Genomic DNA, 27,824 nt, shown 5'->3' on the forward strand with positions numbered 1-27,824 from the left:
CGTATTCCCAGTGTCGATCTCTATCGTCATTTTTTTTTCTACACTCGCGTGTGTGGGGGGTGCTGGTGGCGGTTTGTTTTTCTTGCCTTTTTTCTTTTGGACATTTTGTAGTAATGGGGGGAGGGTTGCAAGGTGGTGTGTACGTCATTTGGGTAACAACGACGTGTGTGGGATGAGGGAAGATATATCTTTGATGAAGCACAATGAGATGGCTGGGTTCTGGATTTTGTGTTCTTGTAAATCTTTTCTTTGTATTTATAGAAGTTCTCCGAAGAGGATTGCTGGATTGTTTTTTTTTATGTTTTTGATTTTCATACTGATCGAATTCTTACCAGATTGAACTGGTTTTTTTGTACGACCTGGGAGAAGGATTTCCAAACGCTTGTTTACGGGAATTCAGAGATTCTTGTTGCGTTCATAGAAAAGAGAGGTGGTCTGACAGAGGGGAGAAATAAAGAAGGAAGAGAAAAAAAAATGTCTTGTCTGTCTAGTATTCGCTCGACTTTCGTCTCCATATTCAAACCGAAGAAGAAGACAACCAAATCCTCCTCCCTGGCTGAAAAATCTGGTATTCATCCTTCCTCCCTTTCTCTCACACCCACCGCACCTTCCAACTGACACAAACCAGCGAAAATCTCGCACGTCTCTCCCCGCCCCTCCATCTCCACCTCTACTCAAACAAGTAATCCATTGTGCAAACCACCCCTGCACCAAGTCCCCAGCGCCATAGTCGCTGCGACAGAAAAGGGCATGATATCCGCATCGTTGTGTTCCATACCGCAATCCCCCCCTGCATCAAGATCCCTTACTTCGACAACTACACAGACGACATCAGCATCGGCACCACTTCCCTTCCCTAATCTGCCCTTAGCATCGCCGTCGCCACTGTCGTTGTCACCGTCATCATCGCCATTCTCGCCGTTTTCTGCATCGCCAGTGTCGCCAGTGTCAGAGATGGAGCAGAGAAAAGGGGAGAAAAGGAAGAGTAGTGTAAACAACAGCACCACTACACTAACGCGAGGCGAAGAAGCCTGCGTCTCCGGACAAAGTAGTAGAAGGACGAGTGTGAGATTCAAGGGTCTGGACGTCTAAAATATTCTTCTTCTTCTTCTTCTTCTTCTTCTTCTTCTTCTATCTTTTTCGTTGAAAAGCGTAAAGCCGTAAGGCGTTTAGGCGTCGGCAAAGAAAATGGGGGTCGTCTACATATCCTTTTTTTTCACTACACATCATATCCATATAAGTAACCTCATACTCTCACATGGCCAAAAAAAACTTCTCCCAAAACAATCGCCTTTAGAAATCCTTCCTCACAATGCACTCATTCTCTACGAGATTGCAAAAAACAAAAGTCTAACCGCTTTTAAGATGTGTGCTTAAAGGATTCGACGCGTCATCTTCCTATTCTCACCCAGCCTCTTTGCCTTCAACGCATCACGTCTCCGCTTCTTCCATGCCCGATTCAAATCACCCCGGTTCTCCCAGAACCACTTTTTGAACTCGCTTTCGGGCTTCGTGGCCTCTCCGGCCTCCCCATCTGCAGTAACACCCTCATCTTCCTCAGTCACATCAGCAAGCTTGCTAGCATTCGTGCGGGTGTTGAGGGAAAGCTGGTGCTCGGCGTGGATATCAAGGTCGCTGTCGTCTTCGTCGTCGTCACGTTCTTGGCTGTTGCGGCGCCAGTCGAAGGAGAAGCGGCGGCCGATAGCGGCAGTGTCCGGAGTTGGGGCTGCGCTGCGGAGGCCGCGCCATTCAATGTCGCGTTGGGTATATGGGGTGATGGGGGCGTCTTCGATAGGTTGGCCTGTGGCTTCTGTGGCGTCGTTGTCTGCGTTGTTGTCGAAGAAAGTAAAGGATGTGTCGATGGGGTTGAGTTTTTTGGTGGGAGTTGTGATGGAGTTGCCGGCGGGCTTTGAGCGCTTGAACAGGGCTTCGAGGGGGTGGACCTCTTTTTCGGCAGGTGGCGCAGGTTGACTCTTTTCTAGGGCTTTCTTGCTCTTGACGGCCGATGGTGCAGGTGATGCGGCTTCTGATTCTTCGGCTTCCGACTCTTCGGCTGACTCTTCGGAGTCTGAGTCCGCGTCTGAAGAATCCTCGTCTTCAGATGAGGATGAAACGACAGACGATTCTTCAGACTCGGATTCAGATGAAGATGGCGGTGGCGTAGCCTTCTTCTTTTTCTTCTGCTCCTTAGTGACCTTGGGCGTAGAAGATGTCTTCGATGTCCCATCGATCCATGCTTTCGCAGCTTCCGAGGGCGCATCTACCAGCTCCAGAGCTCTCCTGGCTTTCGCCTTTCCAGTCTCTGGCTCAACAACAACACCATCTTCATCCACCCATCCCAGACCATTAACGTAATCCACTGCAGGCTTCTTGGAGATTACAACATCTGGTTGCTTCAGAAAACTAGGAGTCTTGGTGTTCTTCTCGAACTCATGCACAACAACCTCCGTAGATTTAGACTTGTTCTTTTCCTTCTTCTCCTTCTTGTCCTTCTTCTTGTCCTTGAGGGCAACCTCGGTCGCAGCAACAGGCGTCAGCTTCGCCTTGAAGAGCAGCTCCGGCTCCTTTGTGTATTTGGAATGCTTGCGCTCCTTCTTTGCCTCCTTGTCACTCTTGTCCTTCTTATCCTTCTTATCCTTCTTGTCCTTTTTGGTCTTGGTCACTGGCTCAGTCCAGCCACGCTTGACCTTTCTGTCGTCCGGTAATTCGACGCCCTCCAAGACCCCCTGTTCTTTCTTTTTCCGTTCCTTCTTCTCCTTTTTGTCCTTCTTTGCGCGTTTTGATGGCCGGTCAGCCTCGCCCTGAGCTTCCTTTGCGGCCTCTGCTTCTTCGCGCGCCTTGCGCTTCTCTGGCTTGGCCATTTCTATGCGCACCTTTGAGCCCTTGAGAATCGTGCCGTTGAGCTTCTTCTTGATCTTCTGTGCTTCTGCCTCGGGTAGCTCTAGGTAGCCAAACCCTTTCTCGGGAAAGGTCTCGACGGTATGGTAGGAGATGTTTTGCGCAAGCGGCAGGACCGAAGGTGCCAGGTAGACCTTGAGCAGATCGGGGCGGAAAGGCGTGATATGTAGGCGGACAGTCTTGCTTTCGGGTTGCGCTTGGGGAGAATTAGGCGCCTGTGCGTCTGGCATTGAGGCGCAAGTTGGCGCGTGGGCGACAGGACGTGATTTTGGAGTCAGCAGAAGGGCGCCAGGTGCTAACAAGAAGAGAGGAAGCAGGTTCCAGACCGCCGCCCATGCGCGTGGTGTTTGTGTGTCGGAGGTGGAGGGGAAAGGAAAATGCTTAGCGTGACATGGACCCGGTTGTCTGGCGCTAGTGTAGACGCGGGCGGAGGTTTGAAGCTCCACTCGACCCGAACATGGTCGCCATCTCGACATCACGTTACTCGGCGTACGAGAGTCGGCTTAGCCTGTGACTTGCGCCCATTCTTTGCATTATCGAAGATATTCTCTTGAATTACACAACATGAGGCGCCCACCGTATCTCTTCTTTCTCCTCCTGACCTTCCTGTCCTCCCTCTCCATCTCCCTTGCCGCCTGTAAGCCACCTTTGCTACTTGTCCAGTTATTCGAAACCAGCTAAGCCCGTCACCAGCTCCGACGTCCTTTTGCAAGTGCACCTGTTTCGGGAACAGCACAATTGTCGCCCTCGACGCACCATCCGCTGCTAAGAAGCCCACGAGCCATGCCGAACCCCGCGCATCTAAGAAGACGTGCAACGACTGCAACCGCCAGTTCTGCCTTGGATACAGCTTTTGCACTGGAGAAAAGGAGGAGAATGTCCTAACTACGTGTTTCCAGAGGGACTCTGCCAAGGATCAGGCTGTCGTCTTCATCTTCATCGGAGCGACACTGGGGCTACTGGGTTGGGCTGGGCTCCGGCCATGGATTGAGGGGTGGAGAGAGGCACGTATCCGCCTGAGAGCCACGCTGAACTGATGCTGACTAAATACAGCGTTCGGGAGACCGGCGAAGCTACATTCCCATGCCAGGACAAGGCAATCAGTAAAAGCGGAAGACCAACCCGACATTCAAACATGCGTCATTTATGCAGCATAGATACAAAACAAGATACCCCAGTAGACAAAAGACCCTAGACACATGCACAAACTCCATATGCATACATCTAGTGTGACAGCAACATACAGCCTCAAAGTGTATAGTAGTACATGAAGGTCATCAAAACCCCCTCACATGGAATCCCCCGCACTCTTTTACTCCTTCTTGGACCCTCCTGTTATCCACCCAAACCAGCCTTTGCCGGTAGCCTCGACCTTGTTGACTGCCTTCTCAGCAGCGTTGTCCAATGGTCCGCCTACTGTCTGTGTTGATGGCGCCGGCGATGTGTATGATGTGTCGTTTGCCCTAGCCTCCTGCACTGCAGCGGTAATGCCCAGATTTGAGTTTCCTTGGGCTTCTAGTCGCTTGATCTCTTCCACGGCTAGCCTTCGCTGCTCGGCAATAGATTGGTCCTCCTTCCAGTCACCGTGCAGCCACCACAGCAGCTTGGACGGTGCTTTCCGCTCCGCCTTCTTCTTTTCCATCAATTCCTGTTCTTCGGCAATACCTGCGACAAGCGCAGCCTGTGCTGGTGACGCAGTCCCAGATGCGACAGCGGAGCGGGCGGCTTCGAGGATCCTGGCCTGTGTGCGCTCTTCTTCGGCAAAGTAAATTGCGCGTTTCCGCCGGTTGTAGACAATCATGTCGCCTATCGAGAAGACGGCGAGTACACCAACGCAACCTTTGTGGAATGTCAGCGATTGATTCTGGCGATTCAATTGGAGCATTGCAATTGCCCTCTGGGAACAAGACATACCAGTTGCAAATATCAATCCATAGACGGTAAACCGATGCGCCGCATCTGCTGCCATTCTGCCGTATAGATACATGTAATCCCACCTCGTCACCTGCGCCATCTTCGCCCTGTTTGCTGCCTCTCGTAACCGCTTGACCTTTTGCTGTGGTGTTTCATTTTTCGGCGCTGGATCAGCGAATTGTAGCGTCGTTGCCCGCCCACCAGGACGTGTGTGCGCCCATACTCCAGTGGCCGTGAAGCGTGTAGAGTCCTTTGGTGATTTGGACATTGTGTGGGCGGCGGTGGACGCACTCGAGTGTGGGAGTGGCGTGGGGTGGTGAGAGCGAGGATGCCGTCAAGACTTGCGGAGCGGGAGGTCGAATGATTCGACGATTTCCAAAAGTTGAGATGGACTAGGGTTGGATGCGGAGATTTCCGCCCTCTTCCCTGTCTCCACCCAGCCAACCCACACCCATCGTGCAGCGCTACTACTGTGAACACGACAAGTCGAGTTGTGCCACGAGTTTTTGGTCGTTGACTGCAAAGTCCTTCAAGATAGGGTTGCGGGACAGTTCTGCAGCACAGAATGAGTGGTCTGGGCTGGAGAGTGCTTCTTTCTCTTCCTTGTCCTTGAAACAAGCGTAGGCAATACGCGCCATGCGCCGTCACTCACACATTGAACCCGCACTACACACCACACATTGAGACACTGTAGATCCACTCTAGAATTGCTCTTTCAGATACTCAAAGCTGTATCGCGAATATGGCTCAAGAAGGGCAACAAAATCCGGATCTCGCCGCCATCTTGGCCACACTCGCAAGCCTACCTAAGCCGGAGGCTCAGCCATACCAGGACCAACAAGTTTATGAACAGAACCATAGTTATCAAGGGTACCAAAATCCCCCGCAGCACCATCAGCCTGAGCCGAGCCATCAATATCGACCACCACCTGACCCCCGTCTTGCTGGTCGTCCAGCACCCCAGCACCGACAGCCACCTCCCAAGCCCCAAGACCGCATCTCATCTCCGCTCATCGACCCTTCAACCATTACAGAATGGAAGCAAGGTCTCCGCTGTGTGAGTAAAATAGCAGGACAAAATCCTGATTTTGCTCCTGCCGTTCGCAAGGTGCGACATCCATCCTCTCCCCCTTCTGTACTCAGCGCTTACTACATGTACTAGTTGATGAAAGACCAAGAAGCAAACGTCAAATCTTGGGAAGCCGGCCGCAAGAAACTCATTGAAGAACAAAAGTTTCAGCGCGAAAACGAGCGCACGCATCGAGCCGCTTTGTACGCAACCTCTATCTTCATCCTACCCCAGTCTAAACTAACATCTTCCCAGATCATTACCTGGCCTCCTAGAAGGCACAGCACTCCTCCGCGTATGGTCCCCCCCCCCCCCCCCCCCCCCCCCCCCACTACTAACACGCCAAACTAACCTCTCCTCAGACGCCCGAGCGCGAAAAAGAAGAACTAGACCAATATGACGCAAAAGTGTACCGCGCCTGCAAAGCAATGGTTGACTCGCAGTCTTCATCGCTCAAAGCCCTTGGCGTCCCTTTTTTCGGCGTCAAACCGTATCTTGTGCTAGGAGCGAGTTATGATCCCATCGAAGTTGTGGATTCGCAAACAGTGGCTGTGGGAGAAGGGGGCAAGATTACCAAGGAGAAACTTTTGGAGCTGCAGAGAAAGATGTTGAATCATCTTATGGAGTTGTATGGGGATTGAGTAATTGAGAGGGGAGTTTGGGTTAGACTGGTGGTGGGGGGTTTAATGCTGCGGGGTACAATGATGCGATAGATGAGCGTAAGTCGGATTAACATGAATTTTCCAGGTCGTCAACTGGTTTTTTGTTACCTGATACTTTATCATTCCACATTCACACCCATCTATACACCTATCGACAACCCCCCACTTAATCTCTACCTCCCTTATCCTAACTCCCTCACCCTCACCGCACTATCAGGCTGCGTCCCTATCAACTCAACTGGCTTCGCATCTCCACAGCCTCATGCCTACTCTCCACCTGCTCGCCACTCTTTTTCCCGTCAACCAGGCCTTGCATGCTATACCCTGAGTCGTTGTTAGAAGCAGCTTTACCACCTTTACCTCCTTTCCTGCGTATAAGCAGTACCCCGATAATAGTGGCGCAGATTACGACGACGGCGGCTACGACGCCGCCGACAATAGCACCGATATTTAAGAAGTTGGAAGATGAGGAAGCGGATGGAGATGGGGTTGGGGAGTTTGAGAGAGAGACCAATGAGGTGCTCAGACTAGCAAGGGATGAGAAGGACTGCGATGCCGTTGTGGATGCATTCACAATGTTTGCGGCTGCACGAAGCGTTTCTGTTCGCCCTTTGGTGCCGCACGCAATGTGTTCGTAATCTTGATCGGCCCTATCGTTGAGCAGGAGGGCGATGGAGCAATATCGGTTGGTGGCATTATAGAGGTAGTTTTTTGTTTAGCGAAATTCTGACTTTTGAGGTTGCATGGGGAGCAGTGTTTGTATAAGGGGGAAGGGAGTGCTGACTATGAGACAGCACGGCCTCCTATTTCGTTGGATGCTTTGCAAAAGCCTGTTTTACAGGAGTTACTGTCGAGACAGAAACCTACTAGTCTGCAGTCACTGGATGCCGTTACGGTTGTTGGGCAGAAGCCACTTAGTCCACGTGCGGTGTCGAATTGGCAGTCGTAGCCTGAATTTGCTACTCGGGGCTTGTAGGAATTGCCTTCTACGTAGCCGTAGGTATAAACTTGTCCGGCAGCTTGTCTTTTTTCAGGTGCGGGTGTGGGTGGGGGAGCGGAGGCGTGATCCTGTTGCGTATCACTGCAGCGCTGGGAGATATGAGATTCAAAACACAGAAGAGGACTAAGAATGAACCTAAGATTTTGAACATGACTGCTTGAGTGAGTTACATCGTGGCGGAAATGGAGATTAGAAAGGGAGGGGTTAGCTACACAGGTGCATGGATGTCGGTAATACTGCATAACAATCAAAGATCATGGCTGCGGGATCTTAGCCGTGCCGGCACCTGTATAGTCTTCAGCCTTGACGTCGCCATTATAACCTGGCTACAGTTGCCTAAATAGTAATGTGGCTATATTCAACGGATTGAGATATTCGTGGTTGTGCGCTCATTTTGCTTCCAGGTCTTGCTTAGTTAACCTGTTACGTAGAAACAGGGAGAAAATATCTCTACAAAGAAAAGATATTGGTATGCACATTCTAGATAAACTAGGATGCAGATCACATCTCAGCTCTGAAAAGACTCCTGATGGATATGGCTGCTATGTAACAATTGTTACGCTGCGCGTGTTATGAATTGTATCGTGGTGTTTATAAGCATGAAGCGGCTGGGCGGATAGTAGATAGTAACGATTGGTCAGAAATGCCCGATGGCTGATTAGATCTCACTACTAAGCGCCCAGCGCTGATTCATTCACAGAGGACGTATCCGCTCACTCCTGCTAGTCCCGTTCCTGGGGTGCGTGGGATGCGGCTCGGTCACTTTCACTCTTGTTGGCCTTGCTTGTTTCTTTATCAGCAGCCAAGGTGCCAAAATTTACCAGAATGTCATTTCCCTTGCCACATTAACTCCTGAACTACACTCTTTTTTTTTGGTGGGTCAATCGTCATGGCGATACAGCGGAGCATGCGGTCGCTTCTGCAGGCAGTCGCATTGCTAGTTCTGGTATTTGTTCTGATCACGGGGGTGGGGATTTTCCAGTATGGCGACAGTTTTCCGAGGACTAACTTTAGCCTTTCCGGAAATTCAAATTCAAGTCCAGCAGGTAGGAAACATTCGATTTCAGCGAGTTTCTATACTTACCTTTACAGCGGAACCTGAAGAAGCCTCTAAAGATCAACCGGCACACTCGCCGGACTTGACGCCTTCTTTGTCATCCTCAACAAAAGGCAATGCTACTCTACGAGCGCAAGCGCCACCATATATCCGCGCAATCATGGATCCGTTGGATGTGACATTCCCACGTCTGGAGTGCCCACAGCCAAACCTCGAGCGCTATAACTACCTAGGGCGCGCGTCGGAACCCACAATTCATGCGCAACTCCCAAGGTACTTCTTTGCGCTCGACTTGTATCAATGCGTTGATCTCCTTCCACGACTCATTGGTTCAATTTTAGAAACCATGCTTTTCCTTGGTCCACCAAATTGTGTGCTGTCCATAGTTGAGGGAAGATCGCACGATGGCACCTTTGAAGTGCTTGATGAGCTACGTTCCAACATGGAACTTTTAGGAATCAAATATCATCTACAAACCAGCGATATCAACCCGTTGGCCAAAGGAACGGATCGTATTGAAGCGCTTGCTGAGCTTCGAAACCTCGCGCTCAAAGATCTCATGGAGCACCCGGATCATTACGATAAGGATACCACTGTCATATTCTCCAATGATATTGCACCTTGTATGGAGGACTTTTTAGAGTTAATCCATCAGCGCAAGTTTCAAGGAGCCGATCAGACCTGTGCCATGGATTGGACATATGTTGGTGAGAGCCCAACTTTCTATGATGTCTGGATTGCTCGGGGCATGACAGGCGACTTATTCTTCAATATCCCTCCCGAAAACGGCGCCTGGGACTTTGCATGGGATCTCTTCTGGAACGACGAAAAGTCAAAGTCGCGATTTGCCGCCTCGAAACCTTTTCAGGTGTTCTCGTGTTGGAACGGCGTGACGGCATTCACCGCCAAGCCGATTATGGAGAAGAAGATCAAGTTTCGGGGGCACATCGAGGGAGAGTGTTTTCAGGGAGAGCCGAAATTATTTGCCAAGGACATGTGGTTTCACGGCTATGCCAAGATTGCCGTAGTACCAAGTGTTAATGTGGAGTATAGTGATAAGGCGGCGAAGAAGATCAAAGCACTGAAGGGCTACACTTACAGTCATGTTGAGAATGAAGACGATGATATCAAGATTAACTGGAAGACTTCACCGCCAGAGAAGGTGAAGTGCATGCCTGAACATACTCCCCAGTCTTTCAGGCCCTGGGATGAGGGATTGCGATCGAATGGCTCGACGGGCAGGACATGACATGTAATATCTGTAAATTCTAATAATTAATGGCTCCTTTTTCAACGAAGAAAAGCCCATACATCAGCGCTTAAACAGACTGTTGGGAAGTGGAGGTCAGCACTCCGATTGACTTGAACATCCCATCAGCCTACATCTCATCATGCATACGCATACGCATACGCGAGAAGCCCGCTGTCCGATGCATGCATGTCCTAGAACTTCCTTTGATCCAGTCCTATAAACATCCTCGATCCTCTAATTACCCTAAATCAGCATTCCGCTTGTATCCCTATACGAGTCGGCTCCGCATTGGGGATCCTTCAGGCCGGACACAACTGATTGGACGAGCAACCCAAAATGCCATTGTCGCTCGTGCTCCAAATCCCATAAGCATTGAACGTAGCTAATCAAGCGGACCGATAGAAAAACCCGGATTTTCCATGTGATGGGGAAAGACCAGCAAGTGGAATTATGACACTGGAAACGAGTCGTTGAACTCTTTTGTTATGTGTCCCGCAGCAGTGGGTTTTCTGCCAGCTTTATCAATTTGAGTTTGCCAACGCACTCTGGAGTCCTTCCACCTGCATAATGCAACTCGAATCCTTCAAGAAAACCAAGCACCTAACCCATTCCCGGAAAACGACCACTTTGTCCTCGCGGGGATACCCAAATGGGGATCCCGGAAATCTCCCTCCGCCACCGAACTCTAAACTGTCGGGGGAAACGGGTGTTATGCGGGGTAGTGTCAATGGTCCCCTCCAAGTACCCCGCAAACTAGTAGACATGCGGGATTACAGCTATGGACACATGGTGCAATTGAGTGTGGCGTAGCCTTCTCTCCGGAGCGATCCCGCTGTTTAGATTCCCACAAGTGAGTTGATGACGTTTGTTTGCCGATGGGGTATCTTGCGGGCAACCGGCTGGAAGGAATACTGGGTGGGATCGACGGGATCTCGACGTGGTGCATGTGCATGATGGAAAGCGGGTAAGGCCTAGTTATCGGGCGAGAGATGGGGGTGTGGAAGGCTAGGTGGAGTGTCGATCTTGTGGGATTCGCGCGGGAGGGGTATGTTGTACTATGTACATTTGCCCGCGTATATAGATGTGGGTGTTTTGCCGGGGGCTTCGGATGTGTAATTCGCCTCTTCCCTCTCTCCGCACATCGATTGGGCTTTGATCGTTGAAATCTAGCAATTCATTCTTGATTTGGATTTTTTTTCGTTGCAATCATGGTGCACTTTCGTACGGATATCGGAGCGACGAATGAGGCAGCAGATCCGAATAATGAGAACTATGCCAAAGAGCTCGAAACTGATGTGTTGATTGTAGGCGCTGGCTTTGGTGGCGTCTACTTGATGCATAAGCTTCGTCAGCAAGGGTTCAAGTGCAAGATTATGGAGGCTGGGTCGAATCTTGGGGGCATCTGGCATTGGAATTGTTATCCTGGTGCCCGCGTTGACTCACAAGTCCCTGTCTACGAGTACAGTATGCCGGAGGTTTGGAAGGTAAGCGTTTTTTTGATACTTTTGGTTGCGTGTAAACTGACGTATACCAGGACTGGACTTGGTCATGCCGGTATCCCGGCACAGAAGAACTCCAAAAGTACTTTGACCATGTCGAGAGGAAACTGGATATAAAGAAAGACTGTGCTTTCAATACAAGAGTCGTTGGAGCACAGTACGACAAGCCGTCTTCAAAATGGATAGTGAAGACCGAAGATGGCCGAACAGCGCGCTGCAAGTATTTTCTCCTAGCTCTCGGCTTCGCAGCGAAGCGATACTTTCCAGACTGGCCAGGCATGGATAAGTTCAAGGGCGAAATCCACCATTCGAGTTTCTGGCCTGCGTCTGGAGTAGATGTCAAGGGCAAGCGTGTTGCGGTGATTGGAACCGGTTCGACGGGTGTTCAGATTGCTCAAGAGACTTCCAAAGAAGCTGCCAGTATAACGCAGTTTGTCAGGACACCAAATCTCTGTCTGCCCATGCGACAAAAACCTCTAACGAAAGAGGAGCAAGAGAAGAGGAAGCAGAGCGAGTATGAGGAAATCTTTAAGAAGAGATTGACGACTTTTGCCGGCTTCAGTTACGACTATGTTCAGAAATATACATTTGAAGACTCACCCGAGGAGCGTGAGGCATTCTACGAGAAACTTTGGGAGAATGGTGGTTTCGAGTTCTGGCTGGTACGTAATTCACATGCGACACATATCAACTTCAAACTTACCCGGTTTCCTAGGCAAACTACAAAGACCTCTTATATGACAACAAAGCCAACCGCGAAGCCTACAATTTCTGGGCAAAGAAGACCCGCGCGCGGATATCAGACCCCGAGAAACGCGAGATTCTCGCACCGCTGGAGCCACCCCACGCCTTCGGCACGAAGCGACCGAGTCTAGAACAAAACTACTACGAGATGCTTGATAAACCCGAGAACAAGGTCATAGATGTGAAGAAGACGCCCATAAAGGAGATCAATGAAAAGGGCATCGTGCTCGCCGATGGTACTCTCCACGAATTCGACGTAATCGCGCTTGCCACCGGCTTCGACTCTGTAACCGGAGGCATCAAGAATATGGGTCTAAGGGACGTCGATGGCGTCGAGCTGTCAGAGAAATGGAAGAATGGTACATACTCGTATCTGGGTATGACAATAAGTGGCTTCCCGTAAGTAACCCCCTTCTCTTTCAACATTTCCCCTCCAACTGATAATCGTAAAGCAACACATTCTTCCTCTACGGAGCCCAAGGTCCCACCGCCTTCTCCAACGGTCCAACATGCGTGGAGGTTCAGGGCGACTGGATCGTCGATGCCATAGTCAAGCTCCGCGATGAAGGCATTACGTACTGCGAGCCGACACATGAAGCTGAGCAGCAATGGCGGAAGATGATCACGGAGCTGAGCGACAAGACATTGTTTCCGCAAACGAAGTCGTGGTATATGGGGGACAATGTACCAGGAAAGGTGCGAGAGCAATTGAGTTTTCCGGGCGGGTTTCCTTTGTACAAGGAGTTGACAAGGAAGGCGCTTGATAATGGGTTTGAGGGTTTTATTACTGCTTGATTGATTAGTTGGTTAGATTAGATGTAGTGTAATTATTTTCATGTGAAAATGATCCAGCCTCGGTATTTCTGACATGAACTACCTCTTTTAAGTGTGGTATCGATGTAAGACGTTGGAGGTGGACAGTGCCTGGGAGAACTAGAATAGCACATCCATGTTCCAGCATCTGATCGACTTGGTAGGGATAGGTTTCCAAAGGTAGAGAGACCTCATATAGGCTAGGATGTCATTGGTTGCATTGGCTGCATGGTTGCCAAAAGCGGACATTCTGCGATTGGACTTTACTACCGGGGTTAACGAGAATATACACATTGGTTCCGATGCAAATGGTATCGTCTCATAATGGCAGCAGACATTTGTCTTCTTGTTTTCAGTAACTAATGACACTTCCAAAAAGTCGTTATCAAGCGTATCTTGGAATTTCGTCCGGATGCTTCCTAGTACGCCTCGGTAATAGTACCAGGGTCGGTGTCGCGTGGGATTTACGCCGACGCGACGTCACGACCTGGGACTTTGCAGGTCACCAGCACCGGCGCATACCTCATGGAATCCATACGCGCCCCATCCGCACTACGCCCTGTACCATGAGGACGGCGCTCCTTTGGGGACGTCAGTGTTCCCGACAAAGTTTCCCAAGACTCACGTCCCGCGCATTAAATCGCCCATATATAAGCGTTGCTTCTATTCGCAGCCGATTCTCAACCCCGAAATTCAAAGGTAAAACAATACTATGGTCTGGCGCAGCGACCGGGGCTGCGGGCGGCACATTACTGAGTTCGCTTTCGTTCGTAGAGGTAGCCAGTAACAAAGCTGGCAATGGAGAGCAGACGCACGAAGAAGCAATGCTGGAGGCATCGAGGAAGGAGTTGGATGAGCAAGTACCGCATGCGCTGAGGAACTCTGCGAAATACAGGCGGGGCATATACTTTTTTTTCGAGGACTACATAATCGAGCCCATCGCCACTGGTCTCCGCTTCCTGCATTTGGTCATTATCTTTGTTCCGGTTATAGTGACTATACCTGCATTATGGCTTGGCTCAAGGCAACCTGATAGAGATAACGAACGAAGTGGGACTTTGTGGTGGTACGGCTTTCTGGTGGGGTCTATGGAGAGGGCGGGAGCTGCCTTTATCAAGGTGTGTTGCCATGTTTCAGATCATTCGACGCATGGTGAAAACTGACTTTCTACAGCTGGGACAATGGGCGGCTTCACGAACGGATGTTTTCCCGACCGAGATGTGTCTGATCATGTCAACACTCCACTCTAATGCACCGGCACATTCTTTAGAAGTAACGAAACGTACCATCGAGGAGGCTTTTGACGGACAAAAATTTGAAGATATTTTCGAAGAGTTTGACGAGAAGCCACTAGGCGTGGGTGCAATTGCCCAGGTTTACAAAGCGAGGTTAAAGCCACATCTTGCGACACTGAAGGAAAATGCAAGCGAATCTGAGGAGCCCAACTTGGCGCGCAGGATCAAGAAGAATGTCGATGTAACGCTGAAGAGCACGCCATCAAGAGTACCGTCAGACCATGTCGCTATCAAGGTTCTGCACCCCAGGATCGAGAAGATTGTGAGGAGAGACTTGCGAATCATGGGATTTTTTGCGGCCCTCATCAACGCCATACCTACCATGGAGTGGTTCTCATTTCCGGACGAAGTACAGCAGTTTGGCGAAATGATGAGGCTGCAACTGGACCTAAGAATCGAGGCTGCGAACCTTACACTTTTCCGCAAAAACTTCAAAGATCGAACAACGGCCTGGTTCCCTTATCCCTACACGGATTACACTACGCGCAATGTACTCATCGAAGAGTTTGCCCAGGGAATTCCTCTAGAGGACTTCTTACAAAATGGAGGCGGTGTCTTTCAGAAGGATATTGCAGATGAAGGGTTGGATGCTTTCCTGAACATGGTTCTCATTGACAACTTCATCCACGCAGATTTACATCCAGGGAACATAATGGTTCGATTCTACAAACCTGAGCAGCTCGACGTTTCATTCTTTACTAGAAAGGAAAACCAGAAAACGGGCCCTAAGGAATCACCTGATGTCACCGAAGAAGTGCTGGAGCGTTTAAGACCACACAAGAAAAACCCGAAGCAATGGCAAGCGACGTTGGAGCAAATTGATAGTGAGGGCTACCGACCTCAACTCATCTTTATCGATACCGGCCTAGTGACGGAACTGAATGCAAAGAACCGCACTAATTTCCTTGATCTATTCAAGGCTGTTGCAGAGTTTGATGGATACAAGGCAGGCCACTTGATGGTTGAGAGATGTAGGCAACCACAAGCCGTCCTGGACCGTGAAGTGTTTGCTTTGCGTATGCAACACTTGGTATTGGGAGTCAAGAGCCGTACTTTTGCCCTCGGCAATATCAAGATTGGAGACATCTTGAACGAGGTTCTATCGATGGTCCGTACACATCACGTCCGCCTCGAAGGCGACTTTGTCAATGTCGTTCTCAGTATACTTCTTCTGGAGGGTATTGGAAGGAGCTTGAATCCAAACCTGGATCTGTTCGCAGGGTGAGTGTTGGCGCCGGCGTTTCCGAATGGCATACTGATTAGCAACAGGGCACTTCCTATTCTACGACAACTGGGTGCGCAAAGTGGCTCGTCTATGATCCGTGGAGGCGACTTTTCCATGCTCAAGGTCTGGGTTGGTCTTGAGGCGCGCAGCTTTTTACAAGCTTCGATTGATACGGTACGTGTTTTGAATTTTTCACCAGAGTCCATGACTGATTTGTGTCCAGGTGGAGCGATGTGTCAAGTCCGATCAACTCTCGCCAAATATATAAAGCACGAGGGGTACACCATTACTACGTAGTCTTTTAATCATAAGAAATCGCGACTCATACACACTGTATTACCTGACTGTTTATTGTCATTTCTTTTTGTAGCTGTTTAGCACTACTGCAGTGTCTGCATTTCCAGACCAAGGCGCGCTGCATCTATCGCCCTTGCACGTGAAAGCGTATCGGAATAGCATCTGTGGCTGTGGATGGTGGGCGTCGGGTGGCTAGTGTCTCCTGATGTGACGTCATTTTCTGGGGTAGCTTCGTGGTCGCAGCTATACAACACCACCTGTTGCCAACACACCAACTCACGATCTTACGTTGCATACTCGAATACATTTAGGAGCCTTTCTTCATCACAGGAATTACTTGGTTTCTTTCGAATCGATCCCCGGGCCTCACTTACTGCAATGGAAGCTGGGGCAGCTGGAGTGCTCTATGCAGCTGAGAACCTCCTCGGAGGCGCTGTAGCCCTCGTCAAAGGCATGAAACACCCAACACTGCCTCTCAAAGCCAATATCACACGCATATCTTCTGTTCCGCTCCCGCGATCGCACCACACAGTTTCGGTAGTCAAGGGCCGGGCTTACATCTTCGGTGGAGAAACCGAAGCCGGCACGCTTGCAGACAATGACATGCACGTTGTAATTCTTCCCTCAAGCGGAGTACTGGACGCCGACTATACAAAATACCCTGCTCGATCGGCCAACGGCCTGGACGACGTGCCGAATTCACGAAAGGGACACACAGCAGCTGTGATCGACGATCATATCTACATATTTGGGGGTGAGGGAGAAGGTGTCACAGACGAAAAGGGAAGAGTATGGGTGTACAACACAGTATCGAACACTTGGTCCTATCTCGACCCGGCGGTAGACACACTATATCCCAGTCATCGATCAGGCCATGCCTCGGCAAGCTCAGATCTCCCAAGCCCGAAAACCACAACATACGTTGAGAAGGCACCGCAAGCACCCGCAGATCCTGCAATGCACGTACCAGAGCCGCCTGAGTCGAACTCGTACGGCACCATCTTTGTTGTCGGTGGCCGTGACATGGCAAAGAGTGAACTCTTAAGCGATGCATTAGCATTCGATGTCAAGACGCGAACATGGTCCAATATCCCATCGCCATCAGGCCATCCACGAGAAGGTGCAAGTTTGGCCCTGGTTGGAAACCGCCTATATCGCTTTGGCGGCAAAGGTGTGGAAACCTTTGCCTCTGGTGCGATGGAATATGTTGACGCTTCCCACGTCTGGACACATGCAGAACGCGGTACTACACCAGTATCGAGCGGCTGGGGCTGGGAGGAAGTGAAGAAATCAGACCGAGAGGGCAGCACCGCTGTAGCGCCTCAGGCACGCTCATATGCAGGACTCGTAGGAGTCACTACGGGTCAAGGACGGTACTACCTGTTGGCTATTGGTGGTTTGACAGAAAACGAGGAGTATCTTGATGACATATGGGCTATGCAACTCGCCCCTGAGAAATCGACAGCCGCAGCAGCAAAGGACAGCATTCGCGCGCACATCAAGAAGGACACACATGAGTCGCAATGGGCCGAAGTGATTTACTGCTACGTCGATACAAAAGGAGAGGAGGAAAAGGAGATACCAGGGAAGCCCAAGAGGGGGCTTGGCGCACGAGGCTACTTTGGCGTCTCGAAGGGTACCGAGGTTGATGGAGCTACAGCTGTCGTGTGGGGCGGCGTTGATGCGAACGGCAAGGTCCTGGAAGATGGGTGGATGATCACTGTTGACAGGTGAGCCGCCATTCCTTGCGTGCCGAAAAAACACAAGTATGCAAACGAAGAATGTGGACGCCCAACTAAATAGCGAATGAAATTGCAACGTGCCAAGGAGGTAGTAGCTTGTGCGCTGAACTTATGTATGCATATATTGATCGTTCGCACCCCTTAGCGCTACGCTATGCAGGTGGTGGTTTCCTAGGGATAAAGAACAGATGCGCCTGACCATCGCGTGTCTCGTCACGTACACACTGCACGTAGCCGATTGTGTCTCTTGACATTATACTCGCCTGCTCTCAGATCGCCCAAACCGCGGTGAAATAATGCGATTTTACTTCGAAGCCCATCTTGAACTCTGGGACTTCTGAGGCGCCCGACGAGAACACAGCCAATAAGCTCCCACCGCTCAGACCCTTCCTACGCCCCGCCACGTTTCACACTGCCGCCCGTCATGCCGACAAGCGAGCTGCATATCTTGGTATTCACCTCCTGGATGGTCTCCACATTGGAATTGGCCATGGGAACTGCGCCTGAAACATCAACTCCACCCAATCAGGAATGTGACACCAAGCGCCATCTATCTTCAGCTTGTCCGCTGCAGCGCAGACCCACGCTCAACAACTAAGGGCTTCTGGTTAACATCCAAATACACCCTGTATTTCACAAGTGCAAGCATCGATCCACTGGCTGGCAACAGTGCGTGAGTGGGAATGACGGTCAGGCCCGACCCACTCAATCGTGGTCAGGGCGAAGGACATGGCCAGTGGGTATTATCCCGTTATGCGCCGACATTGTGCATCATGGCGAGCACGGTGGTTAAGTATATCTATGGCCCTGTGTGGCGCAGCCCAAGGAGCACGATCTCCGGACGAATATCTCAGTTACCCGGCTCTTAAGGGGCACAAAGACCAGCAGCCCTTGCAACAATCAAACCGCAACAGAACTGCGGTTACAGAAGAATCGGAAGAACTCTCCACCATGGGCTGGGGTAACATCATCGGCTGGGGTAAGTGAAGAACAGGTTCCTGAGAAGACATCAGAATAGACCAGGCTGATCACGTATGAACAGGTGGAGATTTGACGCTAGTGAATGGCTCGCCATTTGACTGGACAGTGGGTTACCAGCATTCATACCAGATGAATACATGGAACTGGCCGACTGTGAAAGCAGGTACGAAACCCCATCTAGCTTACACATCGAGACCGCTCATCCAAGAAAACAGGAACCGCCGAAAAAGTCCATGTCGAGTTTGGACTGAAGGGACATACTTGGGATGATGCGGGAGAAGGCTACTATAATGTGGATGGAACATCAAATAAGTTCACAGTCATGGCACGAAAGCCATCAGACTACGAGCTTACCATATCACTGGACAATATGCAAACGGAACAAAGTCCCAACATGACGAAAATCAAGCTAGGATTCCGACAGAATGCGGCGGTAAACTGGATCATGTCTGCCGATGAGGCTGGAAAATTCTGGACTAACACTGGATCATACGCCGACTGGATGCAACAAAGTATGGGATCACTAGCAAACAGAACACTCAGACACATTTGCATGCCTGGCAGCCACGATGCGGGAATGGCTACTTTCCATCCCGGCACTGTTGGTGCACATTTTGCAAATACGCAAGCGCAATATCTTAATTTCTACGATCAACTCATGGCTGGATCGCGCTTTTTTGATCTCCGCCCTGTATTCTCCAGAGGTCAATGGGTAGCCGGTCACTACAGCGACGTAGCTGGCGTTTGGTTCGGCGGCAATGGCCAGTCACTCAAAGACATTATACAGCAAGTCAATGACTTTACCGCCAACCACAAGGAACTTGTCATCATAAATCTGAGCCATACAGTGGACACGGATAGAGACTATCAAGACCTGACGCAAGCGCAATGGAACGACCTCTTCAACACCTTGAAACAAATTAACAACCGACATATCGTCAACAACCCTGGCGGAACGGACTTCTCCAACAAGCGCTTGTCCGAATTTATCACCGACCGCGCTACAGTCTTTATCGTGGCACAGCTGCCCGGAGGCATACAACTTGGCGGCTTTGCAAACGAGGGCTTTTACAGTGGCGGAAACTTTCCTTATTACGACGAATACAGCAATAGCAACAACCTGGAGAACATGAAGAAGGACCAACTGACCAAGCTCAAGCAACAACGTAATATTGTTGCCGATGCGCAAGCAAGAAAAGATGTTTTCCATGTGTTTTCTTGGACGCTGACGCAGCAGCCCGAGGACGTGATCAACTTTGACAAAAGCATCATGTAAGTCATAGGCTTCGCCTATTCTTTGTTTTTCTTTGCCTTTCACGTCTTCCTTTTTTGCAGAAAGCTAATATTTGTTCTAGGAACATGGCTGCCGGCGCCTTTGACGACCTCATCAGTACCGCCTGGAACTCATTCACACCGCAGAGCTTTCCCAATGTGTTGTATGTGGATAGTCTGGGTGTGCGTGATAAGAGCGCCGTTTTTCCGTTTGATAGAGTCAAGGGCGGCTTGACCACAAACGTGGATATTGCGGCTTTTGCAGTTGCCGTGAACAATGCTTTTGCAGGCAAGAACTCCGTTGTTACGGGGAAATGAGGGGGGTGATTTGGGGGAGAAGAGAAGTTATGGTGTGCATATGTGTCATATGTTACTTAAGTCAGGGTACGTGTCTGTGACGACGTTCTGATTGCTCATAGCGTGTCCTTTTGCCTTTTTTTCCTTTTGTTTGTGCGAACTTGCATCTACATGGCAGCTCGGCGTTGTTGATAGACTAGTATGACGTATTAATCTCTCTTTTACCTTTCGAGAATTACACAAAAACTGTAGAGCTAAAACACTAAGAATATATGAGATTCAGCAAATGGACATGGAATCGTAGGATCAGCCAAGTGCCATGTGATGAAGAACTCTATCGTAAGTCAGACGATCTCGCGAAGTGGTGTACGAGATTACGACACAAGACGTAGGTATTGTTAGAGTGAACCATAGACCGACTACATGTGTTGTCAGCGTTGTGTAGCATCAAAGACAACTAAATCAAATTCACTAGCCTCTATTAAGCGATGGCGTAATCAATGTATTCGTACTACCAAAGAACACCTAAGTTGTCAAATGGCAATGACGAAGCACCCTATCGATTGCCCCAAGACGCAACCGCTGGCAGTTAACGCAGCTGATGTAGCCTTGTGCATCCACGGCACCCTTTTCGGTCAACTTAAGTCCGTAAAAGGAAACCAGGCATGTGTCAGACGGGATCACAAGCAGGGAAAACAAAGATTAGGTGCTTAGTATGGTGGGGGTGTCGATCAGGATCGCTGGTAGGACCGTGTCGAACATTGTTTTTGAAAATGCACATGTTGGTCAGAATGCGCAAAGTATTTGGGTCACCACACTTGACTAACAAAACACATGGTGGGCTGTTCTGCTTTCCCTAGTATTCAGTTTCGATTTCACTAGGGCTCAATGGCGGATTTTTTGGGGAAATGAGAGGTAAGGGTGTTGCGTGTGGAGTGGCATCGCCGCTGATGGTTGTGGCTTGCTGTCCGCTAGTGCGAGCCATGACGTAGTAGTGAACCATCGCAGCCTCCGGCGTGTTTGTTGTTGTAATTATGAGGGCAAACAAATTGCATGACTCCCTTCTCCTACCCGTTACTCCATTCTAGACATCTCAATACATTTTTTCCTAATTTCTGCATCAAACATGTCGACCGGTGGTGTGGTCTACAAAGACCTCCTACCTATTCCCGATACGGACCCTACGGAGCATGAAGGCAAATCAGCCACGCTACGCGATGCACCTACGGACAGCCATGCGCTAGCTCTAGACGCCGCCAGGGTTCCCCCTACAGAGGAGAAGGGCGCAGCTCAGGTCGAGCATCAAAAAGAGGTTGTGGACTTGGGATGGAATGAGCCAAAAGAACATGTCGCCAAGCCTCTCGTGGGAGGGCTCGACAATGAGCATGTATGGATGCTTGTTCGGCGTTTTAACAAGGTAAAAAGCATGCATGTTCAACGTGACACGATCTCATGCTAACTCTTCATAGCAAATATATCAAGTCAAACAGATACCGACAGCACCTCCTGGAGGCTTAGATCTTAATGTTGCCGACGAAGAAGAGTTTACTCCGGACAAGCTTCGTGCTAATCTTGAGCGCATCTATATGACTATCGTAAGTTTTGCAGACTAGGAGCCTGATAGTACATGTAGACTAACCGTGTTAGATCATCGGCATAATCGGATTTGCCAAGCACATTGCTCGCATTCGATCATGGAGAGAGACACGTCGTACTGCGTGGTTTTGTTCCGCGTACTTTGCCGCTTGGACCTTTGACATGATTATGCCTTTACTATCAGTCACTCTGCTGACGCTAATTGTTCATCCACCTGCTCGCGAAGTAATGTTTCCTCCAGCCCCTATCGCTCTCGTAAGCTCCAGTGGGGGTGTTCAGAAGCCAAAATCAGGAACTCTTGGAAGCGTCGACAGCGTTACTGGAGCACCTGAAAACCATAAGGGTGAAGCTGTAGAGCAAGAAGCTACTAATTTCGTCTACGGCTTCGCCACGATTGCGCTGTCAAGTGCGACTGGCAAACAAGCTGAGGTCGAACCTAAAGAAGAAGATTCGCCTGATAGTGACATCCCAGATACTACTCGACTTGCCCTGGGTGTTGCCCATGCCCAAGACAAAGCTTCTGGTAATAAGCCCGACAAGGACCATGATAAGACTAGAGTACCTATGGAGACTGCGATGTGGAGCAAGATGAGGCCAATCATGCATGCGGTTTCAGACGTTGCAGACACCTGGGAACGCTTTGCGAAGTGAGTGTGCTGCAACAAGGAAAGTTGATCGCCTACTGACTTTTGAACAGTATGCTTGACCCAACTCCTCCATTCCCACAAAACAAGTTTCGGCTTCGTCTTGGAGCAGTTGTCGCTCCCATGATTTTCATCTCGCTGTTTGTATCGTCTTATGTCTTTATGAAGGGTGTTACATTCGGTATTGGATTCGGATTTTTCGGCGACCCAGTCATCCAACGAGGACTTGCACTTCTTGACAGGAAGTTTCCCAAGTGGAAGAAACTACTCGAACTCCGTAATACGCTTCTTAAAGGCGTTCCGACCAACGCTCAACTCACAATCACCTTGCTCCGACTTGGCGAAGCGAACAAAGCTCCACTACCGCCTCCTCCACATATGACGCATCCACCAGCAGAACAAACCGCAAATGTTGATTCAGAAGAGCTTCGTGCCATGGGCGTAGATAGGGCACTCAATGCCACAAAAGAAGAGCTCGACGACGCCATCGCATACGACCCCGAAGTGGGACACGAAGCGAGCGGCGAAGGCCCCGCAAAAGATAGCAAGCATGTCAAGAAGGGCAGCAAGATGCTCAGTTTCTTCCGCGGCACCGCCAAAGGCGCCGTCGAGACCACAAGGGGCGCCGACAAAGTCAAAGCGGCAGCTGGCTCCATACACGCAAAGAACAGACTGGGTGCCCTCCCACCCCGAAACGCCGATCTCACATCTGGCCCCGTCGAATTCAAAGCCAGATTCGATGGCAGAAAGGGACACGCGTATATCGCTACTAAATCCACGATCCCCTGCATTGCCTTTTCGACTGACAAGACGATTGAGAAGATTGGCAGCGTCGATAGAGAGGACTTGCATCCTTTGTGGAGTGTACCTGTCAGCGACATTATCGAAATCAAGAAGGTGGGTGGGTTTGGATGGAAGGCCAAGATGGTGGTGGGATGGGTTATGGAACGCGAGTTGGCGGATGGCTTGATTATTACTGATTCCAAGTTTAACGAGTACCGGATTATGGCGTTACCGTTAAGAGATGAGCTGTTTAACCGGCTCATTGCTATGGGCGGACAGAAGTGGGAGAGTTGGTAGTCCGGTGGGAATGTGGGAGGGAGGGAAATGTGGAGGTGCATGTAGGGCGTTTGCATTCTGGGGTTTCTTTATCAATTTTGGAGGGTAAGGATTCATGTTAGTATCCTAGGTTTTGGGTTGGAAGGGTATCTCATCATAGAATGCATTTTGTTTTGATCATTCTAATACATAAGTTTCGATGCTTTATTGGTGGACTTGTATCTAAATCACAATTGGGAATGTAGTCCTTGGAAGCCCAAGCATTCCATGAATCATGCAGTCATATTCACTCTGGCACCTCCATCACGATTTCGAGTTTTCTTATGGATGTTCCTGTGATGCTACCATAGCTGCTCTGCTACGGGTTAGGAATTGCATTTCTTCATCTTTGGCAGAATCAAGATAAAATTCGAAGTGGATGTAACGGAAATCTGGAGAGTGTCGGGATGTTGGGTTCTTTAAAGCTACAATCGTATCTTGCTCCTGGTCAGCGGCTGTTTGGTAATGACAGTTCGTTAGAGACGGCAGTGTTGATATGTAGAGACTATTTAGTCCGTAAAATGTGTTTTATCATTTAGAAATATCGAAAAAATGCGACCTCACGAACTGAGGAACCTAGAGCCAGTGGACATAGCATACTTAGTTGTAGAGCCTCTCCAGATCCAAACACGTGATACATGGCCAGAACGTAGTGTCAAGATATGATATCATCATTGAAAACAGCCTCTCTGAGCTTTTTTAAAGTAGTCCTGAATCAAACAACGAACCAAGATGTATAACATACAAAAAGGTTGCCGGTAGTAAGAAGTTAGGTCGTAGTTTCAAGTTTGTTTTTGTTGTAGAGAAGCAGGGATGGTGCAGTGGCGCAGATCTTAGCACAACCACCCCTGCCGATGACGCATTACCTCCCGTCAATGCGGCACAACAATCAGGGTCTCGACGTCGCCTTCGACGACATCCTGAGCACCGCCGAGCCTCTAGAATCGCCGCTGAAATTGACACGTGCAAGCTGTTTCGCCCTCTTTTATTCTACGCACGAAGCCTCTCCCGCTACGATCGCCATCCTCAGCCCAACCCCTCCTTTGTTCCATTCGCAACCCAACGTATACACACATCAACATCGACTATGGCGTCCTATCTCGAAAAGGTGCGTCGGCAGTCAAAGCAGCTTTTCCCACAAAGTAAACAGAAGCCCGGACCGCCGCCAATCGAAGACCCTCCCAAGGTTTCTGAGTCCATGACACCGAAAGTAGAAGATGCCGCTGTTCCCAAGATTGAAGAGCCCGCCGCAGCAGAGCCTAGCGGGCCAATTCCCGAGCCGCCAGCTCCGACAGTTGCAGAAGCAAGTGAGGAAGTAGGCAGTGACCCTGTACTGGATCCTGAAGATCAGAAGTTCCTTGAGCGACTTGCTGCCATTGCTTCAGAGCCCGAGGGTACGCCTCCGCCTCTGCCTGAGCGTACAACTGCAGCCGGTGATGTGGGTGAGAAGAAGGCCGGTAAAGATGCACAGGAGGCACTCATCGATGGTGCAGACAAGATTGCACTTCCTTTAAGCCCACCTGCGACAGGTGCTGAGACTAGCGACAAGGGTAAAGGCAAGGCTGCAGAAGGTGGCCTAGGCCGGAAAAAGAGCGTCTTGTCCTACTTCCAGCTGCCCAAGTTCGGCAAGAAGGACGGAGAAAAGGCAAAAGAGAAGTCGTCCAAAGACAAAAAAGGAGTAGTCACGAACAAAGATAGGGCGCAATTCGCAGACGATCTCCAGGCCGCTGCTGAGGCCGCCAAAGCCGCTGAGCTCACCGACGCGCAGAAGCAGGACAAGGAACTTACCGAAATCTTGGACCAGCTGAACCTCTCAGCAGTCAACAACCGCGTCTTCAGCTTCAGCAAAGAGTCGGAAGACCTCCTCAACAAATTCACCCAAGTCCTCAAGGACCTCGTTAACGGTGTCCCCACAGCCTACAACGATCTCGAAAAGCTCTTTACAGACTATGACAACCAGCTCAAGAAGATGTACGCTAGTCTCCCGCCCTTCTTACAGAATCTAGTCAAGAGTCTGCCCGCCAAGCTCACAGCTACGCTCGGCCCAGAGTTGATGGCTGCATCATCCGAGAAGCCCGGATTCGACGCCCAAGCAGCTGGCGAGGGAAGCAAGTTCAAGAGTGCGAAAAACATGCTGCCCCAAGTCCCAAGCTTGAAGTCTTTGCTTTCTGCCCAAGGCGCTGTTGCGACGGCGCTACGGAGCATTATCAACTTTTTGAAATTTAGGTTCCCGGCTCTTGCCACGGGAACGAATGTTATCATGAGTTTGGCGGTATTCGGTATGTTTCTCCCTTCCCCTTTTGAAGCGCCAAAAAAAATCACCATCAAAAGATTCAAGGTGAAGCTAATTCGTTGCTCGTCATAATAGTCCTTCTATTCGTCTTCTGGTACTGCCACAAGCGCGGCCGTGAAACGCGTCTTGAGAAGGAGCGTCTTGCAGCTGAAGAAGGCCAGGCTGGCAATATCAGCGGCGCGCCTTCTGTAAACGGAGACGTCGACTCGATTTTCGGGTCGCAAATCAAGACGAGAGACGGTGAGGGTGCGCCGTCGGCTGCGACGCCGCCGCAGGAACCGCTTATTATTAGTGATGGCAGGGAGAAGGAGGGCCAGGCCCCGGGTGTGAGTGATTTGCCGAGTGTGTCGCATCTTCCTGATCCAAAGGGTGGAGAGGCACCAGCGGCGCCACCGTCTGGGGGGAAGTAGAACGCTGAAGGTGTGGATGAGAAGGCGTGTTTTCTTTTCTTTTCGGGTTAAAATTGATGTTTTTCCCCCTTGTGCCGTATACCCTGGTTATTTCTTTTTTTTTAGTAATGATCTAATAAATAACCTAAACGATCACAACCATGAGTTTTGGAAAAAAAAAATGTAGATCTGTTATTCTCATGTTTTTCTTTAAAGATCATGTTTGTCTTCATCTCATCCTGCCCCATCATCATCATCATCTCCCATGTATCCAAAAAAAATTTCATGGCTTCCTCGCATGTATAACGACAACCTCAAAATAGGCATGCACCCTCCTTTCCTTGACGCCATTGCGAAACTTGGCAAAGAAAACCTGGGCCTCCTCCACACTCCAGCCCATAACTTTTGTCAACAAAAACAGGCCCCAGCCCTCTGCGCCCTGGGTAATATGCAGCAGGTTCCAGCGGCCCAGCTCCTTCATGTGCGGGTCGGCCGGCCAGCTATTGACAGGAACCTTATAGACGGACTCGTTTACATGGTGGAAGCCCGCGTTACGAATGTAGGTGGATAGATTCCAGACTTCATAAAAGCTCTTGCCGAAGCGCTTGCTTGCCTCGTGGAAAATGTCGCTCCACTGCGACAGCACGTGCGTAGGGGTTAGGGTGCCGTCGTCGGATTTAAACTGGATTGACATTTCGAGCTGGTGGAGATAGCCGCCTGGGGTGAGGTTCTGGAATATCTGGGCGTAGAGGGAGGGCCAGGAGTGGATGGAGCCGTACAAAGCGCGGATGTTGATGAAGTCGAAAGGGGCGGAGTAGGTCCAGGGGAGGGTGACGTCGTCGATTTCGAATTTGCAGTTTGGAGGGGTGAAGGATGGTTGGATGGGGGAGAGGTCGACGCCGATGATTTCGGCGCCGGGGTGTTCTGAGGTGTGTAGCGTGAGCCGAGTTTGGTGATTGTTTGGGGGGGGGGAGGGGTGTGGCGTCATGTAGAGTGAGAAAGAGGAAGAGAAGACGCACCATCTGCCATGTCCATGCACCAGATTCCTGTTCCGCAGCCTAGATCGAGGATACGCTTGGGGTCTTTGATGGGTGCCAAGTGCAGTTTCTGGCCGAGCAGGATCAGGAACATGTGGTGGGCAATGTCGAGTTGGTCATTTTGGACTTCGTCGTTGGGGCCCCAGTAGTCGTTTTCGCCTTCGCGGTACTTGTGGTAGCGGCGGCCATTTTCGAAGCGACCTTTGTAGATGGAAGAGGCGATTGATGTGGTGTCGCTGGCGGCATCATCATCGCCTAGGGCTGAATCTGTGTCGTCCTCTGTGTTGTCCTGGTTGTGTTGGAATGTTGCCACTGCATGGGGGTTTGGGGGGATGGGGGGATGGACAAGGAGTTCAGTCACTTACAACTGAGACATGAGGATTGATGAGTTGGGCGTATGGAGATGGGCCCTCTGTGGTTTCCGAAGGCAACTGATCCTGTGGTGTTGGTGTGACACGAGTGTCTACTGGCTTTGAAGAGGAAGACGCTGATGGGGATGGTGAGACAGCGAATGACTCGTCCACAACTTCCCTCTCTTTTCCTTTGCCAGAACCCGACATTGTATAGTGTTGTTCGGTTTGGGATGTTTGGAGGGGTTGTGCACAGTAGGGGCACTAGGTTTGTATGCTTCGAAACCAAGCGCTCTAGGAGCGGCTGTCCCTTGTTTTACCACGTGTGGGCTGCCGCTACTGTGCCTCAATCGTACATAAGTACAGCAACGGGCCGAAATGGATTAGTATACCCGTACTT

General features: G+C 50.2%; 11 protein-coding genes across 11 annotated transcripts; 7 read left to right on the plus strand and 4 right to left on the minus strand.

The window, feature by feature from the left end:
* Positions 1-1,191: 1,191 nt before the first annotated feature.
* PSV08DRAFT_231406 (uncharacterized protein) lies at positions 1,192-3,251 on the minus strand. Its single transcript, XM_066092261.1, has 2 exons — positions 2,115-3,251; positions 1,192-2,045 (listed from the first exon to the last, which is right to left on the minus strand). Exons 1-2 carry the CDS (start codon positions 3,126-3,128, stop codon positions 1,374-1,376), a joined length of 1,686 nt encoding a protein of 561 aa, XP_065948080.1. The 5' UTR covers positions 3,129-3,251; the 3' UTR covers positions 1,192-1,373.
* Positions 3,252-3,369: 118 nt separating this feature from the next.
* PSV08DRAFT_405466 (uncharacterized protein) lies at positions 3,370-4,039 on the plus strand. Its single transcript, XM_066093718.1, has 3 exons — positions 3,370-3,535; positions 3,592-3,902; positions 3,952-4,039. Exons 1-3 carry the CDS (start codon positions 3,463-3,465, stop codon positions 4,003-4,005), a joined length of 438 nt encoding a protein of 145 aa, XP_065948081.1. The 5' UTR covers positions 3,370-3,462; the 3' UTR covers positions 4,006-4,039.
* On the minus strand, positions 4,021-5,120 carry PSV08DRAFT_335906 (cytochrome oxidase c assembly-domain-containing protein). The gene is made up of 2 exons (XM_014223589.2): positions 4,813-5,120; positions 4,021-4,737 (listed from the first exon to the last, which is right to left on the minus strand). The coding sequence occupies exons 1-2, from the start codon at positions 5,078-5,080 to the stop codon at positions 4,211-4,213; spliced, it is 795 nt and encodes a 264-aa protein (XP_014079064.1). The 5' UTR covers positions 5,081-5,120; the 3' UTR covers positions 4,021-4,210.
* Positions 5,121-5,283: 163 nt separating this feature from the next.
* PSV08DRAFT_18475 (uncharacterized protein) lies at positions 5,284-6,542 on the plus strand. Its single transcript, XM_014223590.2, has 4 exons — positions 5,284-5,920; positions 5,975-6,084; positions 6,137-6,176; positions 6,244-6,542. Exons 1-4 carry the CDS (start codon positions 5,555-5,557, stop codon positions 6,520-6,522), a joined length of 795 nt encoding a protein of 264 aa, XP_014079065.1. The 5' UTR covers positions 5,284-5,554; the 3' UTR covers positions 6,523-6,542.
* A 230-nt stretch (positions 6,543-6,772) lies between these two features.
* Positions 6,773-7,785, minus strand: PSV08DRAFT_251946 (uncharacterized protein; the record flags this gene model as incomplete). The annotated part of the gene is made up of 2 exons (XM_066092452.1): positions 6,773-7,090; positions 7,411-7,785. 2 exons carry the CDS (start codon positions 7,783-7,785, stop codon positions 6,773-6,775), a joined length of 693 nt encoding a protein of 230 aa, XP_065948082.1.
* Positions 7,786-8,385: 600 nt separating this feature from the next.
* On the plus strand, positions 8,386-9,916 carry PSV08DRAFT_366123 (glycosyltransferase). The gene is made up of 2 exons (XM_014223592.2): positions 8,386-8,589; positions 8,636-9,916. The coding sequence occupies exons 1-2, from the start codon at positions 8,433-8,435 to the stop codon at positions 9,847-9,849; spliced, it is 1,371 nt and encodes a 456-aa protein (XP_014079067.1). The 5' UTR covers positions 8,386-8,432; the 3' UTR covers positions 9,850-9,916.
* A 1,144-nt stretch (positions 9,917-11,060) lies between these two features.
* Positions 11,061-15,696, plus strand: PSV08DRAFT_374638 (abc1-domain-containing protein; the record flags this gene model as incomplete). Its single annotated transcript, XM_014223594.2, has 8 exons — positions 11,061-11,336; positions 11,387-12,013; positions 12,067-12,494; positions 12,548-12,829; positions 13,564-14,026; positions 14,082-15,424; positions 15,473-15,602; positions 15,652-15,696. 8 exons carry the CDS (start codon positions 11,061-11,063, stop codon positions 15,694-15,696), a joined length of 3,594 nt encoding a protein of 1,197 aa, XP_014079069.2.
* A 307-nt stretch (positions 15,697-16,003) lies between these two features.
* On the plus strand, positions 16,004-20,301 carry PSV08DRAFT_412637 (kelch repeat-containing s). The gene is made up of 5 exons (XM_014223596.2): positions 16,004-17,455; positions 18,322-18,446; positions 18,510-18,611; positions 18,664-19,720; positions 19,804-20,301. Exons 1-5 carry the CDS (start codon positions 16,104-16,106, stop codon positions 20,036-20,038), a joined length of 2,871 nt encoding a protein of 956 aa, XP_014079071.2. The 5' UTR covers positions 16,004-16,103; the 3' UTR covers positions 20,039-20,301.
* An 842-nt stretch (positions 20,302-21,143) lies between these two features.
* On the plus strand, positions 21,144-23,337 carry PSV08DRAFT_231426 (uncharacterized protein; the record flags this gene model as incomplete). Its single annotated transcript, XM_014223597.1, has 4 exons — positions 21,144-21,434; positions 21,487-21,612; positions 21,665-22,260; positions 22,311-23,337. 4 exons carry the CDS (start codon positions 21,144-21,146, stop codon positions 23,335-23,337), a joined length of 2,040 nt encoding a protein of 679 aa, XP_014079072.1.
* A 1,105-nt stretch (positions 23,338-24,442) lies between these two features.
* Positions 24,443-26,058, plus strand: PSV08DRAFT_374642 (uncharacterized protein; the record flags this gene model as incomplete). Its single annotated transcript, XM_014223598.1, has 2 exons — positions 24,443-25,634; positions 25,724-26,058. 2 exons carry the CDS (start codon positions 24,443-24,445, stop codon positions 26,056-26,058), a joined length of 1,527 nt encoding a protein of 508 aa, XP_014079073.1.
* PSV08DRAFT_366129 (S-adenosyl-L-methionine-dependent methyltransferase) lies at positions 25,964-27,634 on the minus strand (the record flags this gene model as incomplete). Its single annotated transcript, XM_066093109.1, has 3 exons — positions 25,964-26,961; positions 27,057-27,363; positions 27,440-27,634. 3 exons carry the CDS (start codon positions 27,632-27,634, stop codon positions 26,321-26,323), a joined length of 1,143 nt encoding a protein of 380 aa, XP_065948083.1. The 3' UTR covers positions 25,964-26,320.
* Between the last annotated feature and the right edge of the window lie 190 nt (positions 27,635-27,824).

Source organism: Bipolaris maydis, assembly GCF_028858645.1.
Source record: "Bipolaris maydis strain C4 unplaced genomic scaffold PSV08scaffold_16, whole genome shotgun sequence".
Lineage (NCBI taxonomy): Eukaryota > Fungi > Ascomycota > Dothideomycetes > Pleosporales > Pleosporaceae > Bipolaris > Bipolaris maydis.

Bases quoted from the DNA above. Each gene is read 5' to 3' on its own strand.
- PSV08DRAFT_231406 (XM_066092261.1), bottom strand. From the start codon at position 3,128: ATGCCAGACGCACAGGCGCCTAATTCTCCCCAAGCGCAACCCGAAAGC. The intron at 2,046-2,114 runs GTTTCATCCTCA...TCAGCCGAAGAG, and splicing joins AGTCTGAAGAATCGTCTGTC to TCGGAAGCCGAAGAATCAGA.
- PSV08DRAFT_405466 (XM_066093718.1), top strand. From the start codon at position 3,463: ATGAGGCGCCCACCGTATCTCTTCTTTCTCCTCCTGACCTTCCTGTCC. The intron at 3,536-3,591 runs GTAAGCCACCTT...GCCCGTCACCAG, and splicing joins CTCCATCTCCCTTGCCGCCT to CTCCGACGTCCTTTTGCAAG. The intron at 3,903-3,951 runs GCACGTATCCGC...GACTAAATACAG, and splicing joins GGATTGAGGGGTGGAGAGAG to CGTTCGGGAGACCGGCGAAG.
- PSV08DRAFT_335906 (XM_014223589.2), bottom strand. From the start codon at position 5,080: ATGTCCAAATCACCAAAGGACTCTACACGCTTCACGGCCACTGGAGTA. The intron at 4,738-4,812 runs GTATGTCTTGTT...CATTCCACAAAG, and splicing joins TGGATTGATATTTGCAACTG to GTTGCGTTGGTGTACTCGCC.
- PSV08DRAFT_18475 (XM_014223590.2), top strand. From the start codon at position 5,555: ATGGCTCAAGAAGGGCAACAAAATCCGGATCTCGCCGCCATCTTGGCC. The intron at 5,921-5,974 runs GTGCGACATCCA...TACATGTACTAG, and splicing joins TTGCTCCTGCCGTTCGCAAG to TTGATGAAAGACCAAGAAGC. The intron at 6,177-6,243 runs GTATGGTCCCCC...ACCTCTCCTCAG, and splicing joins AAGGCACAGCACTCCTCCGC to ACGCCCGAGCGCGAAAAAGA.
- PSV08DRAFT_366123 (XM_014223592.2), top strand. From the start codon at position 8,433: ATGGCGATACAGCGGAGCATGCGGTCGCTTCTGCAGGCAGTCGCATTG. The intron at 8,590-8,635 runs GTAGGAAACATT...TTACCTTTACAG, and splicing joins TTCAAATTCAAGTCCAGCAG to CGGAACCTGAAGAAGCCTCT.
- PSV08DRAFT_412637 (XM_014223596.2), top strand. From the start codon at position 16,104: ATGGAAGCTGGGGCAGCTGGAGTGCTCTATGCAGCTGAGAACCTCCTC. The intron at 18,447-18,509 runs GTAAGTGAAGAA...ACGTATGAACAG, and splicing joins GGGTAACATCATCGGCTGGG to GTGGAGATTTGACGCTAGTG. The intron at 18,612-18,663 runs GTACGAAACCCC...CCAAGAAAACAG, and splicing joins CTGGCCGACTGTGAAAGCAG to GAACCGCCGAAAAAGTCCAT.